General features: G+C 49.0%; 1 protein-coding gene across 4 annotated transcripts in view; it reads right to left on the bottom strand.

The window, feature by feature from the left end:
• LOC114609552 (2'-5'-oligoadenylate synthase 1A) overlaps nt 1–11,090 on the bottom strand; it is a 28,168-nt gene extending 17,078 nt beyond the window's left edge. Inside the window, exons 1-7 of one of the 4 annotated variants that reach the window (XM_028753902.1) lie at nt 10,860–11,090; nt 9,159–9,447; nt 5,877–6,061; nt 3,054–3,286; nt 2,265–2,418; nt 1,141–1,167; nt 225–991 (exon numbers count right to left, since the gene is read on the bottom strand). In XM_028753902.1, the coding sequence (XP_028609735.1) occupies nt 953–991; nt 1,141–1,167; nt 2,265–2,418; nt 3,054–3,286; nt 5,877–6,061; nt 9,159–9,447; nt 10,860–11,042 (1,110 nt within the window). In that variant the 5' untranslated portion in view covers nt 11,043–11,090 and the 3' untranslated portion in view covers nt 225–952. Of the gene's footprint in view, nt 1–224; nt 992–1,140; nt 1,168–2,264; nt 2,696–3,053; nt 3,287–5,876; nt 6,062–9,158; nt 9,448–10,859 lie in introns of those variants that run through there. The other 3 variants (XM_028753906.1, XM_028753903.1, XM_028753905.1) reach the window with 3 other exon arrangements.
• Between the last annotated feature and the right edge of the window lie 5,328 nt (nt 11,091–16,418).

Raw genomic sequence — 16,418 nt, 5'->3', positions numbered from 1 at the left:
GTGTGTGTGTGTGTGTGTGTGTGTGTGTGTGTGTGTGTGTGTGTGTGAAAGACAGAGAAATAGAGATTCTGGAACTTGAGACACTGAGGCAGGAGGATTCCTGTGAGTTCCAGGCCAGTGTGAGTCACATCATGAATTCATGTCTCAGAAAGAGAGAAAGGAAGCCACAATCACTGTGATTTAACTCAGTGTGTCAAAGCTAGTCATTGCCACCAATGTCCATGTTTCAAAGTTACATGTGTCAAAAATTCTGGACACATTTTATTTCCCCCGCACCCATGGGACCCCAGCCTGCACATTGTAGCCACTCAAGTTCAACCTGAGTGCACAGGCCACAGACTCACTGTTCCATGTCCATGTGTGGCCGGGGAATAGCTTCTGTGTCAGATAGCCCAGGGCTAGAAGCTCATCTTGGGGACGTGGACAGAAGAAACAAGGGTTCCTCTTTTGGGTTTATGAGTAAGTAGAGACCTGGAAGGATCCCAATCCAACTCACATCACAAACTGTAGCAGTTTGGTTTTGCTCTCACCACTGCTGAATGTCTGGATCATGTAGAGTATCTAGTAAGCACTCAATAAATGTGTCTAGTTGAACCATAAACACATACACACTCGTGTACTGTATCTATAGGGCACATCCCTCAGAGTTCACACACACGCTTATGGCATCTGCTGTAGCTTATTCTTGATCAGACATTGTTGGACAGAATCTCCCAACAGGTGGACAGATAGAAGCCAAGCTTGAGTTCTTCCCTCCCCTTGTGAATCCATTAAGGAAGGCTGTCTGTGATTGGATAGGATTCAATCATGGTGGACAGGCATCAGAAACATGGAGTTGAATAACAGGTAGGGCCCATCCTTTGTGGTTCAAGGGCCTGCAGCAGAGCAGGATATGCCCCTGACTCTGGAGCCTCCTGGGCATGTCCTGTTGGCCTCACAGGACGATACTTGCTCACAGCAGGATGCATGTCCAGTTCTGTTCCACCTGAGGCTAGAGGGACAGCAGAATAAGGTCAGAACATCAAGTTTACCCTGCAGTCATCCCTGCACTATGGGAGGAGAATGTTGAGATCAAGGCCAGCCTGAGCTACACAGCAGAAACCCACATCGCACCCACCACAACAAAAACCAAAAGCTAACCTGCTCGAAAGGTACAGGAACCTCCATCTGAAATGAAAAGACACAATCACGTCAGGAGCCTGCATTCCTGCATGGAAGGAAATGCAAACCAGCCCGGGGGGTGGGTACCATGACTGGACACCTGGAGATCAACAGAAAAGGGGCCAGCACATTCCCAGGTTGGAAAGACGGCCATCAGGACACCTTCATGACTATGCCCACTGAAGGTGCTTATGGCCCCACCTACAGTCCCATTCTTCAGTAACAGATCTGCCAAAGGGGAGACATGGCCTCGCAATCTCTCTGCTGCAGTACAGGACTACAGGCCACTGTTCCCACAGCTGCCTCCCTCCAGGTCCCCTCTCACTTCCTTCCTGACCTACTGAGGTTTCTTTCCCTCATCCCTGCACCCATGTTCATCCCCACACTGAGGTCACACGTGACATCATAACTTCCCTAGCATCAGGCAGACCCTGCCCCAGGAGGAGAGACATCCAAGAGCAGTTCCCTCTGCCCCTCTGTGGCTGTGACACAGCTTTGCTGAGTCCCATTGGTCAGGTGACAATGAGTCAGGGAAGACAGGTTGCTTCATGGACCTGGCAGTGGCTTCAGAATCCACGGGATCCCAGCCCCACCAATCACTAGATGAGTGTCCTTGAGCCAGCAACCTTAGTTCTGAATCTGCTTTACACTCTCTCCGTGTGTGTCAGTGTGTGTGTGCGTGTGTGTCATTATTTTGTGTGTGTTTGTGTGTACATGTGAGTGTTTGAGTTTGTGTAAATGTGTACATGAGTGTGTGTTGAGTGAGTTTCTGTGATTGTGTGTGTGTACATGTTCACATGTGTAGCAGCACAGAGATGAAGGCCATAGGATAACTTGGGGGATTTATTTTTTTCTCCTTCGACCATATGGGTTCTAGGGATCAAACCCAGGTCTTCAGTGTGGGCAGGGCCTTTACCCACTGAGCCATGTTGCCAGCCCATGATAGCTCTGAATGGTGAGAAAATGGCTGTAAAACAAAGCAAGCAGCTGGCCTCCATGGGGTCGTGGAGACCTTAGTAAAAGACTACAACTCAGAATATTCTCCAAATAGATGGAGTTACCAAAGCTGTGTGCAAGGGGACAGGGTGATGACAGGGTCTCACCGGCACATCCCAGGAACACACGAGGGAACCATCCTTTTTCATAAAGCGTGGCTTCCACAGCCACACCTCAGCCTCTAAGGCCAACCGCCTCCAGCCCTCTGGGTTCCCACCAGCCACGTTCCCAGTTGGGTCAGCCGGGTCCAGGATCACAGGCCTACAGAGCAACATTCAGACAGCAATTGTTCAGCTGGCCAGTGTCTCAGGTGCCACTGCACAGGGGCAGGGGAGGAGCCCAGCAGAGCATCCCTATCTAAAGTCTCCCCTCTGTCCCTGCCTCACAGCATACAGCAAGCCTGGAGGGATCCTTGGCATCACCTGGAAGGCCTGGGTTCAAATCCTCTACCCTTAGTAGCTGTGTGTCCTGAGGCAGGTCCCTCAGGCTCTCTGATCTGTTAGCTGGGAGAGTTGGATCAGCCAGTGTCATGGGAAAACTGAATACAACACAGGATGAAGACATGTCACTCCCTAGGGTGACACAGCTCTATCATTTACAGCTTCCCAACCCCTATGACTTCAACACTGGAATCTTTCAGTTCCCACTCTGTACACTTCCCTTCCCTTGCTGCTCAATCTGAACAATGTCACAGCCTTGTTTCCTCTTGTAGACAGGAGAGCCCACACCTGCCTCCTTCCCTGGGCTATAGAGCCTCATGTCAATTGACAATCAAGTGACAACAGGGACATGCTCAATGCAGGAGATGCTTCACTGACACAGAGCTCCCACCTCCCCCTTTCCACACAGGTACAGCCTGGCACTGATGGGGAACAGAGCCACGTGGGGGCAGACACCTGGCTTTTCTGAGCTGTCTGTGCAGGTATTTGGAGACATCCTGGTGTTGAAAGTCATAATATTTTGTCCAGTAGATTCGAAGCTGTGTGTACTTGCTGATCAGTTCCAAGACAGTTTTGAAGCCCTCGGCTGTGATGAACTCAGTCAATCCATTCCCATGTTCCCAGGCATGGACTGTGAGCAGCTCCAGGGCATACTGTTGTGGCAGAGGCTTCCCCAGCTTCTCCTTACACTGAGAAGAGAAAGACAATGAGAAAAACAGGGCTTTCAGCTATTGCGTGGGGGCTACTTCTCACAGGCTCAATTCAGCTGCCACCTGATGATGTCATTACAGGTTGATAGTCACACAGCCACGCCCAGGCTTTTTGATTCAGACTCTGGCTCCTCCTGTGCTGTAGTCAAGAGCTGATTAGTTCCCATGGACCCTGTGTGCTCCACAAAGACAGCATTCACAAGCAGGCACAGGAGGAATCAAGACACCATGAGTGACAGCTAGGAGTGTGGGTGGGGGCGGGACATAAGGAGTCCTCACTATGGAAGTTTTCTCATGGTCTCTGAAGTAACATGGAAGGGGCCAGGGAGATGGTTCAGGGGTGAAGTGTCTCCCTCCCCATGCAGGGCTGAGAACTAGAGGTCAGACCCCAGCATCTACATGAGTGTCAGGCTCTTGAGGAAGCAAACTCATAATTGTAGTTTAAGGAGGTAGAGAAGGGGCTTCCAGGAGCTATGTGACTGTGCAGACCTGCTGATCCAGCACACGGTGTATCATGTGTGAGACCCTGACTGATTACACAAGATGGGGCGTGAATGAGGACCTGCCCTCACGCTCTGCCCTCAAATGCTAAAGGTACACATGCACAGATATACAACATTTGCTCCCATGAACAGGTATAAACACACTCACACACAGGCACACAAACAAACACACACAGACACGAAAACACTCAGAATATAATAAGAAATCATGCTTTTAAAGACACAGCTTGACAAGTCAGGAATATCAAAGTATAAAAGGCAACCTGAAGGGTTTGGCCAAGATGGAAGACAAATCCAAAGGCACAAATGAAGCAGCAGCCATAGACAGTGAATTAGACACAGCTGGAGAGTGAGTTAGCTGACCGGAAAGTGGACTACAAGAAATCACCTAGAACAACCATGGCAAGTCCTCGCTTCTCTCAACTACCCCTCCCCACTCCTTGCCCCTCCTACAGCATCCCCTCCCCCAACTCCACTCACCTCTGCTTCTCTCTCACCCCCTCTGCTCTGATTCCCTTCCCCCCATTTTTCTTTTACATAAGCTTTTTTTTTTTTAATTTTCACTCTTCTTGCCAATTTTTATTCTTTTTGTTAACCTGACACAGAGAGAGTCATCTGGAGAAACAGTGAGGAAATGCTTCCACCATGTTGCTCCTTGGGAGGATTGAGGAAGGAGGATGGAACTTTGGGTTGGAAAGCTGTTGAAAGCTGAGAGCCTACCAGGCTGTTTGTGGGAACCTGGAAGACAGGGGAGCTGAGAGGCAGGCAGAGGACAGAGGCTGGAGTGAAGTTTCAGAGGAAAGCAAGGATCACATCTGGGCTCCTTGTGTGCTGTGTTTGCATGAAGAATCAGGGGTTTCTCATTAGCTGGGGCTGAGATTTAGCTCTGATGAAGAAGAGACATGCACCATGGGGGCTGAGCCATCTGAAAAGAGTTTCCTTATGGTCAGCAAATGGTAGCTGTGGTGCCAAAGCTGCATCTCCAGCTTGCAGGTCACACCTGGAACTGCAGAGAAATCTCCCAGGTGGTAAGGTTTGCTTACATGAAACCTGCAGGTCTGGAGGGGTCATGGAGAGCAGCTGAGGCCTGGCACTGGGAGAGGCCAGGAGAAGCCATTGGTGAAAGTGCAGTCTCAATGGCAGTGGAGACCCCTGAGACACTGGAGTTGTCCTGAGCAGGGGACGACTGCCAGGACCAGAGCAATGTGAGAAGAGAGCTGACCTGAGCCTGAGACCAGCTGTGTGTGCTGTGGATGGCAGAGCCTGAGAAGCTCAGAGAACTGTGAGTCCCAGATACCAGAAACTGAGTCTTTTTGCTCTGTTGGGGTTTGGTTGTGTTTTAAGCTGATTGTGACAGTGACCAGGTTTTCTCCTCTTACAGTAAGAAAATATTTAATTTATGTTTTTAATATTATATAAGCCTACCATTGAGAGACTAGTCTTTTTACGTTTCGATTTTCTTTAGGTTTGATTTTGAATTTGAGGACTTTAAAGCTGCGGTGTGTTCTATGATATAATACTGACCTGAGATCTTAGGGACAAGCAAGAAAGGAAAGGTTACGGTTCAATCGTGGTTTGCGTGTGTGCATGTTGTAAAGGGGGTCAATTGTGCTGGTTAGTTTTTGTCAACTAAACACCATCTAGCATCCTCTGGTTGGAGTCAATCTTGATCAGTAAAATGCCTCCATCTGACTGGCAACGGGAAGTTTGTGGGGGCATGTTACTAATTGCTGATTGATGTGGGTGGGAATAGACCACTGTGGTTGGGGCCATGAATGGAATGTGGCCTTGGGCTGTATAGAAATGCACACTGAGAGAGCCCTGGACAGCAAACAGTGAGCAGAGTTCCTCCATGGTCTCTGCTTCAGGTTTCCCCTAATCCCTCAATGATGGACTCCGCCTCAGATGTGTAAACAAATAATATCTTTCCATCCCAGGAGACTCGTGGTTATGTGATAAAGCTATCACCTCAAGAGAAACCAAACTAGAATATACATCTTCTGTGGCCCGTGTATACACTTTGTCCAGATGAAGCCCGCCCTCAGTGACTAGGTCAGATGCCTTACCAGTTGGTACCAGTGCTTGACCAGGCGGATGAGACTCTTCACCTTGGTTGGGCGCTGCTTCAGGAAGTTCCGCTGGAGCTCGGTGAAGCAGGTAGAGAACTCGCCCTCCAGTCCCAGGGAGGTACATTCCGAGATGAGACTGGCGTAGATTTCAGGATCAGGCTTGCTGTATATGGTAACATGACCTGTAAAGGAGGTTTCATTCATTTTAACAACTCAGCCCTTCTATGAGGTTCTTCAGTCTCTCTGAGGTGACAAGGTCAGTGGCCATGGGACTCAGTGAAAAGGCAGAGCTTTTCCACAGCAGGCGTCAGTCCACATGTACCCATCTGCACCACCACTCCTCAGGACAGCACACATGCTGGGCACTACAAAGTCTGTGCCATCTAGTCCAGAGCCTTCCTCACAGGCCTGGAGACAGTGGTGGCAGGAACCAGCACACTGTGGTCACACACAAGGCAGCTACTCAGTCATCAGATAATGGCCAACCACACCTGGTTCCAGTATCTTCTGCATGGTTCTTGTCAACTGTGTGCAAGCCTGCTTGTGTCAGAGTTTACTGTGGAGCGGTCTGCTGCATTCGTGTATCATGTCTCATGCTGACAGATTCTCTTCCCCGTTTTGTGAATGGATTGCATACACCAAGGTGTCTCCCCAGACACTGGGTTTTCACTGCATGATTTTCTGTTGTATATGACTTAATATTGTTTGGTTTTGTTTCCCAACATCCTGACAGGAACAAGACATGGCAGTGTTCGTATGTGTGTGTGTGTGTGTGTGTGTGTGTGTGTGTGTGTCCTTCCTGTGCACTTGTACAGTGGATGGGTGGCAGGCTATGGAATAGATGTGTGTATAGTTGTGTTTGCACATTTGAGTAGACTAGGCAGGCAGCAGGCTGTGACGTGTCTGCACGTGTGTGCCATGCAGCAGGCTATGCCAACAGAGTTTGATGTTGTCACAGGGAAAAGTCACTCACGGATGGAGCTTGGACAAGCCAGTCACTCAGTGACCAGGGAGGTCTTTCCCTCATGGGCTTATTTTCAGTTTCATGGTCTAGATTACAATATGGCTCATGGCCTGTGTCATCTTGTGTTGGGCTATGACTATGGTCCTCTCTTTGGCTGTCGCCCACACCACCATTCCCAAGGCAGTCCTTCTGTGGTGGAGACACCTCCTCTTTTGAAAGCTACTAAGGCTGAGGAAGTCCTTGACCCAGACAGGCTTCTGGGGGAGCCCCCTCCTGGCTCATTTCTGGGTCGACCAACTGAGCTCCCTCCACTGAGTAGGGTTCTAAGCCTCTTGTAGCTTCCCACAGCAGGCTGCCCTGGTCCTACTTCCAGGCTGGCCCTCTCAGTCCCTGCTGCCTGAGACTCTGGACTGTTTCCAAGGCTCTCCTAAGCCTTGTCTCTAAGTTGATAGCAGCAGTTCACACAGTGGCCAAGAGGGGGTGCTGTGTCCCTCAAATGTAAAGGCTCAAGTATTCCACAAGGCCCTACTGTGCTCTCAGAGGTGTTCCCTGAATCAGGCAATTTGTAATTTTGGAGACACCCTGTGTGTCAGGCCTGGTATAAGATTGTTGCAGAATATTTGATCACACTGTGAACCCTGAGATTAAGTTGTTTACTGGGAAAAAAAAATCTGGTTTTAGTTGTGTTGTGGTTCAATCTTTGTACACCCCTTTAATCTAGGAGCTTTCTGCCTGAATATTGTAAACAGGATTAAATAAAGTCAATCATAGGTCAAGAAGCAGAACAAGCACCAGTTGACTGGAAGTGAACATGGGATTATTAAGAAAAAAACATAGAGATTAAGAGAGAGTCAAGAGGAAGGATAGACAGACCCACAGGAAGTAGAAGAGAGTTTGAAAGAGGCATGAAGAGAGTTTTGTGATGTTATGAGAGAGGGGTGCATTCTGGAACATTCTGGCTGAGGAAGAAGGTGATTCTGGGTGCTTTCCCTCCCTGAGCTAGCAGGGTTTCACCACAGCATGTGGCTTGCAAGTCTTCAGTGGTAAAATTGAATAATTGAGATTTTTGTCAAAAGACAAGATGAGATCTTTTCATGTGTAATGACATGTGTGTGCATGTGAGTGGTTGGGACAGTGGTGGCTGCATCTTCAGATTTACCAAGGGGACAGAGCTCCACTGAGAAGATCTACATCCTGCACAAACCTCCCTCAGACACCCCAGGTCTCTGCCCAGCTCTGAGGTTCCCAGTCTTTGGGAGAAGACTCATGAGTTTGTTATTTTCAGTGAAGTCTACACGATCTCATGTTTAGGAAGACACAAGGCACAGCCAGCCATGAATAGGCCTGGCATGTTAAGGGAGCATCTAGTGTGACTTCCTCCCCTAACTGAGCCAGCTCACTACTGGATGTCCTTCTGGGATGGAGTCTCTCTCCCCACTATCAAGTTCCTAAAATCCCTCCTCCCCAGCTCAGCTTTACAGAGATACTCTCTTTAGGTGAATTTCTCAAATGATAAGCATTTTCAGTTCAGGGATGGAAGGTGTGGGCTGGGGAGACGGCTCAGTCAGTAATCTGCTTTGCTCACAAGCTTGAGGACTCATGTTGGAATCCCAGGACTCAAAGAAAAGGCTGGTGTTGGTGGGCTAGGATTGTAATCCCAGTGTTGAGAAGGGGTGGGGGAGATTTTAGGGTCCCTGGGGCTCTTCCCAACCAGTCAGGCTCATGTGTGAATTCTGAACCATGGAGAGACAAGGTCTCAAAAAGATGGGTGACTCTCCAGATGTGTTAGCCATGTCTCAGGATACACCCCCACACAAGAGAACACCTACAAATCACACATGTGAATGTTCGGTGCACTCAGGCACAAACCTACACATACACACATACACACACCTCCCCACACACATATACACACACATACACACAGCCACACACGAGAGAACACCTATGAAACACAAACATGTGCATACACACATACACACATACACAGGAACACACACATACACACATAGACACACACACAGATAGACACACACACATACAAAAACATATACACATACATACACACACATACACACAAGAGAGCATCTACAAAACACACACATGCACACACACATACACACACATTCACACACACATACACACACACATATACACAAACATACACATGCACACACACACATACACACACATACACATCCACACATCCACATACAATAGAACACCTATGAAACACACACACACAGAGCTGGAACTAAAAGGGAGGATGAAGGCATGCAGAAGGGTGAGCCGAGCTCTCTGGCAGGCTGACTTACCCAGGACATCAAAGGCTGGAAGCACATCAAACTCCACCTCTTGATGAAGGTCGGGTGTGCTCAACTTAAAGCTCAGAGACCGGGCATTGGGCCACCATGAACTCTGGACCTCAAACTTGACTCTAAAATGTCTCTCACGCTGAACCTCATACAACTGTTTCTTAATTTCCTTGATGAACTCTCCCCGTCGGTTCAACTGATCCTCAAAGCTGGTGAGATTGTTAAGGAACACCACCAGGTCAGCATCTGACTTTCCCTTGATCGTGGTGCCTTTGCCTGAGGATCCACCCTGAAAGACAAGGTTGAGAATGACAAGGGACAGGGAGAGCCATGCTGGGCAGTCCAGATGCTGAAGAACCTAGGGGTCCTACACTGAGGGTGACGGATGGATGAATAGAGCAAGCTGACACTTGTGCAGTGGAATACTAGTCAGCCCTGAAGAGTGACATCAGGGTCTATGTAGGAAAATAGAAGGTGCTGGATCTCCTCATGGTACAGAAGATAAACCAGACTATGAAGGACAAACATCCATGTTTATCTGTGGAGTCTATATCTGTGTGTGTGTGTGTGTGTGTGTGTGTGTGTGTGTGTGTGTGAGAGAGAGAGAGAGAGAGAGAGAGAGAGAGAGAGAGAGAGGGAGAGGGAGAGGGAGAGGGAGAGGGAGAGGGAGAGGGAGAGAGACGTGGAAGTATGTATGGCACTGGTGTAGGGGAGGGATCTAAAGGAAATGAGCAAGGAATAGTAATGTGTGACCCTATAGCACAGTGTAATATGGAATACCATATAGAATCATAGAGCAACTGAAAAGTAAAAAAAAAGATCAATATCTAGAAAACAATCATTTTAAAAAGAAGAATTCCCACTGAGAAGAGCCTCCCTAAATCAAATGCTGAGACTCATCACTAACACACGTGAGCATCAGCCACTTTCGAGAGGGGGCATTACAAATTGTCACACCTGCGGATGGAGAGGTGGGTCAGTCGTTAAACGTGCCTGCTGTTCCTGTGATGACCTCAGTTGAGTTCCCAGCACCCAAGTAGGCCAGCTCACAAACACCTCAGCTCTAAGGGATCGGATACCCACTCTTTGATCTTAAGAGAACCTGCACTACTGCATACAGGGCCCTCACTCACAACTAAACATATAAAAATACAATCAACTAAAACAAGAAAAAACTTCATTTCTGCGGCCTTCACAGAGCCTGAGAGTTAGGTACCATCACCATGAAATGCGATTTGACAGACGCAGAACTGAACCCAGAGAGGGTCCATCAATCCAGTCACACACCAGGAGGGTCCTGTTCTGTCCTCTGTGTCACATTTGACTTAGTCTATGTGTCCTTGCCATCCTGTGGCGCGGACTGAGAACACTGGGCATGGAGAAGTTAGTTAAGTTACCCTATGTCACACAGCAGTTCAAAGGTTGTATTTCTCCCAACCCCCTACCCCTAATGTGCCACTCTCCAACAATGCTTTGCTGATTTGGGTCTCAGTTTCCCTGACTCTGAAATGGGCGTGGCCTGGGAGTGGGGAACATAAACTGTAGCTGAGGTTCCTTCTCCAATACAGATGTGGGACCCTGGGGGAAGAACCCACTGCCCAGCTGTGATCAGAGTTGAGGAGGAGGGATCAGAGATGCAGCCTGGCTTCTGAGAGTCCTCTCCCACCCCATCTTGGTCAGCACAGGCTGTGGAGAGCTCACCTTCACCACCTTGGAGACCCTCACTGGATGGGCAGCATCTCGGAAGCATCTCTCCTTCAGGAAATCACACACGATATTGATGGCTGATTTGACATCATCACCAAAGCGGGTATCCGGAAGGAGGTAATCCTCTATGAACTTGTCCAGCTTCCAGGCTGGGATGCTCTTGAGTTCCTGCCCCATGATAGGTCTGGAGCTTTTACCTTTGCAGCCTGCAGGTCCTGGGTCTTTCAGCCTGGCTGAACCAGGAACAAGATTTTCAGTTTCCATTTCCCAGAAAGGGTGTGGCTATGCATAACAGCCAGGTCCGGGCAGCCAATGACTTCAGAGCTTCTGACTAGGTACCTCCAAACCAGAGCATTCTCAGGATCCCACCCTGGGAAGAACTCATAAGGAAACAGATCTGGTTTTCTCTGGTTTCTTCTGGCAAAAGCTGTTACACAGCATGTTTGAAGAGCAATCTGTACACTTAGGAGAAGAGGGGAAATCGAGTCAGGAAACTGCAGAAGGTGGCTGGTGGCTCCTGAGCTCCGCTTCCAGCTCCTGCAAACCTTTTAGGTGGAACTGCATGTTATTTTCTTTTTAAGAACAGCACCGTACAGGTTTTGCTTTTCCTTCACCTCTGGACTTGCAGTTCTAGGAATACAGAAACTTCTTACAGAAAGCTCAGCCTTCCCAGAAGCTCCCTCTCCTACTCACGTCCTACATTTTCCCCTGTGGTGTTGGGGGGCGGGGTGAGGGTTGGGTCTAGCCCAGGGCATGCCCAAGGGTGAAGCAAAAGTAAAGGCTGTACCACCGAACTGGGAACAGGACCGATCAGCATTGGATAGTACAGTCTTTCAGGGCCAAAGGTTGACAGCCTTTGGGTGGCACAGGTTTTGGGTGGATCCTCATGGGGCCACCACCCAAGGCCTCGTCAAAACAGTTTGGCGCCCTCCAAGCCCCTCCCTCTGTCTCCTTATCTCTTGTTTAATGTTTTCCACTTAATGGTTGTTGTGGTCTTACTTTGAGGCCAAGGCTGGACTTGAACTCACGATTCCTCTAGGTTGGTCCTCTCAGTGCTGGTGTTACAGGGTGGCCACTGTGCCTAGCTGTGCAGTGGATTGCCTTGGTGCTGTTTGTAGTCTGATGCTAATCCTGCCCCAGAGGAGCAGCAGATGGAATACTCAGGTGATTCCATGTGAACCTGCTCCCCATTTTAACTCATCAAATAAAGGCTAGAGCCTGTGATTGGGCAGTGGAAGGGAAAGGCAGGGCTGGAGGTTTTAGAGAAGAGAGAGATAGAGGAAGGAAGAGGGGAAGATGAGCTGGAGGATGGAGAGAGGAGAAGATGGAGGAAGAGGAGGCAGAAGATGGAGCAGACCCACGTGACCTGGAGGAGCCACAAGTAGCAAGGTATCTTATAGCTGGGGAATAGAGTAGTGGAATGGCATATCTGCCCAATCTTGGGTGTGCACCTTATAAATATTACAACTGAGTTGTGTGCTCTTTGCATGGGCATATTGGGATTGGAGATTTACTGATACAAATCTGGCCGGTATTAAATATTAAGGTTGTCCGGTGTTTCCCATTCAAGATGATTTAGGTGGGCAAGAGACAGGGCAAAACCACAGAGCAGTCACTGGAGGTCTGCAGACCAGCCACGGGGGTAGATAGCCTCTGGAACGGGAGCCATACCTTCAGGCTTTCTCTGGAATGACCAGTTTGAGCAGCTAAGAAAGTCAGCCTTGGGAACCAGGGCCAGAGAGCCATTTTCTGTATCAGGCAAGGAAAAATAAGCAGCTACTGATCCCAGAGCCTAGCCGAACCAAGCTTGGGATTTTTAAACTTACACTCAACAATAATGTCTTGTGCAATGTGTGTTAACTTACACCTAAGGCAAAATGTCACCACAAGGGCTCAGACAGCTGAGACGGACAGTGCTATGCTAAACTGTCATCATTCAGCAAGATTATAGGTTTACTGTGTATGTGCTTCTGTAAATATACAGATAAAGACCCAAAAGAGGGTGAGGAATTTGTCCTTAGAAAATCAACACCATGGGACTCTTCACTAAGAGCACTGGAGACACCAAGGACCACAGCAATGCAGGAAAATCAAACTGTGCAATCTGTGACCAAAGATGACTTTACAACTTAGTTGTCTGTGTGAGGATGAGATTTGGACCACTGAATTTAATCACAGTGCACCGACTCCAACTCAAAACTAATTTATCCTCACTCTTCCTTTTTTAATTCCCTTCTTTCCATATGTCATCCTTTTTTTCTTCCTATTAAATGGATCTTATTATACGTCTAGCCCGGAATTCACAGAACTCTAAGTATCTTAGGGTCCCAAATTCTGGTATTATACACACGCACACGCGCACACACACACACAGAGTCACCACAATTCACACAGACCTAATGATTCCATAGGCCAGTGTGCTGACCCAGCATCTTGTGAATACACAGATACATTAACCACAAAAGAATCACACGTGCTCTGTCCGCTTAGGCTGATGCTCACTAAGAAGGCGGGAAATTGCTAAAAAGCCACAAGCTTCCAACCCCTGCTCCTGTCCCCACACCCTACTCCTGACCCAGTGTCCTCTCTCAATCTCTGTGAAGTGGGAGGAGCGGATGTCCCTGGTCCCCAGTCCTTCAGTTCTCTCTCTAGCAGCCCTGAGGTGCAGGAGCCCAAAGGCCCACGGGTGTTAGAAGATGCAGATCCCCTGGACCACAGACTCTTCCCACTCTGCCTGGTGCTCTATCTGAGCCTTCGGTGGACATGGTAATACTGGTCTATGATTCCAGTCTTGTCCCTTCTGAAACACTTGCATATCCACAGAGAGGTTTTTAAAAAAACATGGCCATGGGTCTCTGGACAAGTGGGGACGCATCGTATCCTCACTAAGACTCCCATGTAAGTCCTTCTCTCTTCTCCAGCCCTGTCGGTACTCAACACTGGACACTAGCTTCCTATTGGACCAATCGCTCCTCATCCTGGGCCTGCTTCTCCCCTTCAGGTTGGTCATGTAGTGGCTCCCTCATGCCAAGAAGGAAGACACAGACCACAGTTCCCCTACTCTGGTTCCTGACTTCCTCTCCAAGCAGGACACAGGTGACACCCGGGTACCTCCAGAGGAGCCCTGGAACCACATCCTTTGTCCCAGTCCCTGCCCTTCACTTCAGGTCTGGATTGTACCTGCAATCTCAAGCCCCAAAGGATACCACTGACTGTCCCTGTGCCTGGCATGACCCTGCTTGTGTTTTGATGACATCTGGACACCACTGGCAAAGAGAGACAGAACCTGGGACATTAAATGAACCTGGGTCCCACATTGGTCATCAGGATGGTCCAGTTCTGAGGCGTGTGGCATCCTCTCATGATGGGCTCAATGACAGAGTGTGGTGGGAGGAGAGAGGCTGAGACTGGGAAGCTCCAGCCAGCAGAAGGTACAGGTGGAGGCAGAGTCTTGACTGTAACACTGGAAAGGACCCATATGCTGATGCCTGGACTTGGGGGTTCTCACCCAGAGTTTCTCAGCTCTTTACACCCTGTTGTCACATTGCCATAGGCAAAACCACACAGTTTATCTCTGCTACCACATGATATGGACCGGGCACCTTTGTCTCCTCAGTGACTCTGGGTCTGTCTCCCACACACAATCTGCTTCTCTTGTTTCTGTTTCTTCTGGTTTTTGTTCCCACCTCTGTGTCTTTGCAAAGTCTGTTCCCAGCACCTTACGTGCTATTCCACTTCTGTGATTGGCTGGAGGCTCTGAGTTCTTCTGTCCTGGGCTAAGAGGTTCCTGCCTCGGGGAGCAACTCCCGAGCCCATTCAAGGGTCCCAGGCAGAGTAAGCAGCCCTGCCACCCCTCCCATAGAGTCTTATAAGCAGAACTTCCTGAGAAAGGGAAGGATGATCAAGAAGAAAAGCCACGTGGCTTGTAGAAAGACTCTACAAGGCTGACTAACCAATTAGATCTTAGTGATGGAGAGTTGGAATGTTGCCGAGCCAGAGCAGAATCATCAATTACCGTGGGCTCTCTTCAGCACATTTGACAGGCACTCATTGCCCACCATTGTGTTACCCAGCAGGGAGCCCTGCCAAGAAGGACTGGCCTGGCTAGATCTGCCATGGGTGCACTGGTGGTGGCAGGGAGGTTATGGAGAATGACTGGACACATTCTCACTGGATTTGAGGACCACTCCACAGGAGGCCGCTCCATCCTGGTCCTGCACATCTGGTGGGGAACCCACCACTGGGCGATCACAGGCCCCGGGGATGAACCCACCGCAGTGATTTTGATGTGGACAGAAAGTCAGACTGGTCCTCACATCTTCATACTCATAGTATGTAGGCATCCCTCGTCTGAAGTTCCTGCTTCTCGGAGGACTCTAGCTTGAGTCTAGTTGGCATTAAACCAGCCGGGACAAGTCAGTTTCCCTTATGTGGTCTCTGGCAGGTTGTCCACATCCAGTGGTTTGGCCTCACACCTGTGTGAGTGTGAGAAGCACTGATGTATCCAGTGCTTTATTCATTGAGAGTCACACTAAATCAGGCTGGGGCGCCTTACATGGGAGGAAAGGGGGGTTAATTTGATCAGGATATATTGAATGTATATTCTGATATTTCAAAAAATATTTTACAAAATGTCCAGGATGATACTTAATTCCACTATATTTTGCCTTTTCAAGAGGCACAAACACTTCTGCAGACCTGGTCAGTTCCCCCCCCCCCAGGTGACTCCTGGGGATATCATGTCCTCAGCCACTGCTGGACATGTGGGCAAGAGGGCAGATCCTGGTCTTACACATTGTGACCTGGACACTCTGGCTCAGTTAGGCTTGCCGTGGATGTTGGCCTCGTTGAGATGAGTGACCCTTGTTCAGATGTACGGGAGAGCAGGGAAGCAGTATAGATCAGCTGGGCACACTGACACACTATAATACCAGCAACAGGGGCTGAGGCAGGAGGATTGCTGTAAGTGGAATGACAGCCAGCCTATAACAGAGACCCTGCCTCATAAACAAAAACAAAAAGGGTCACTGAGATAGCTCAGAGGGCACTCAGGTTTTTGTCACAAGCCTAGTGGCCTGAGTTTGGTCTCTGGGACCCATGTGGTGGAAGGAGAGAGTGCCGACTCCTACAAGTTGTCCTCTGATGTCACCTGCTCACACACATGAAATAATGGAATAGAATATTTAAAGCACAATTAGCTTAGTCCTCCCCAGATCTGCACAGGACCCTCAGGTGTAAGGAGCCGCCAATAGAAGATGGCGCTTGTTCCCTCTGTTTGAGGTGGAAAACAACTGCATTCAGGGTCGTAAACACCTGCTGTGAGCCTGCGTATCTTTCAGACGCAGCTCCTCACCCTCCTGAGCTGTATGCTAATGAAGTTCTGCAAGAAGCACCAATTAGACACTTATACACAGTTGTGATAGCTATTTAAGCAGCACCCATTTCAGGCTTGGGGTCTTTCACTTTACAATCAATGGCGTGTTCCCCAATAAAGTGCGTGAGGAAGGATCCTGTTGTTGCGTCATCCTTGCTGGCGAGGCGGGCGCGACACTC

The sequence above is a fragment of the Grammomys surdaster genome, unplaced genomic scaffold (genome assembly GCF_004785775.1).
Source record: "Grammomys surdaster isolate TR1022 unplaced genomic scaffold, NIH_TR_1.0 125976, whole genome shotgun sequence".
In the NCBI taxonomy this organism is placed as follows: domain Eukaryota; kingdom Metazoa; phylum Chordata; class Mammalia; order Rodentia; family Muridae; genus Grammomys; species Grammomys surdaster.
This window is presented reverse-complemented; position numbering and strand designations above follow the sequence as displayed.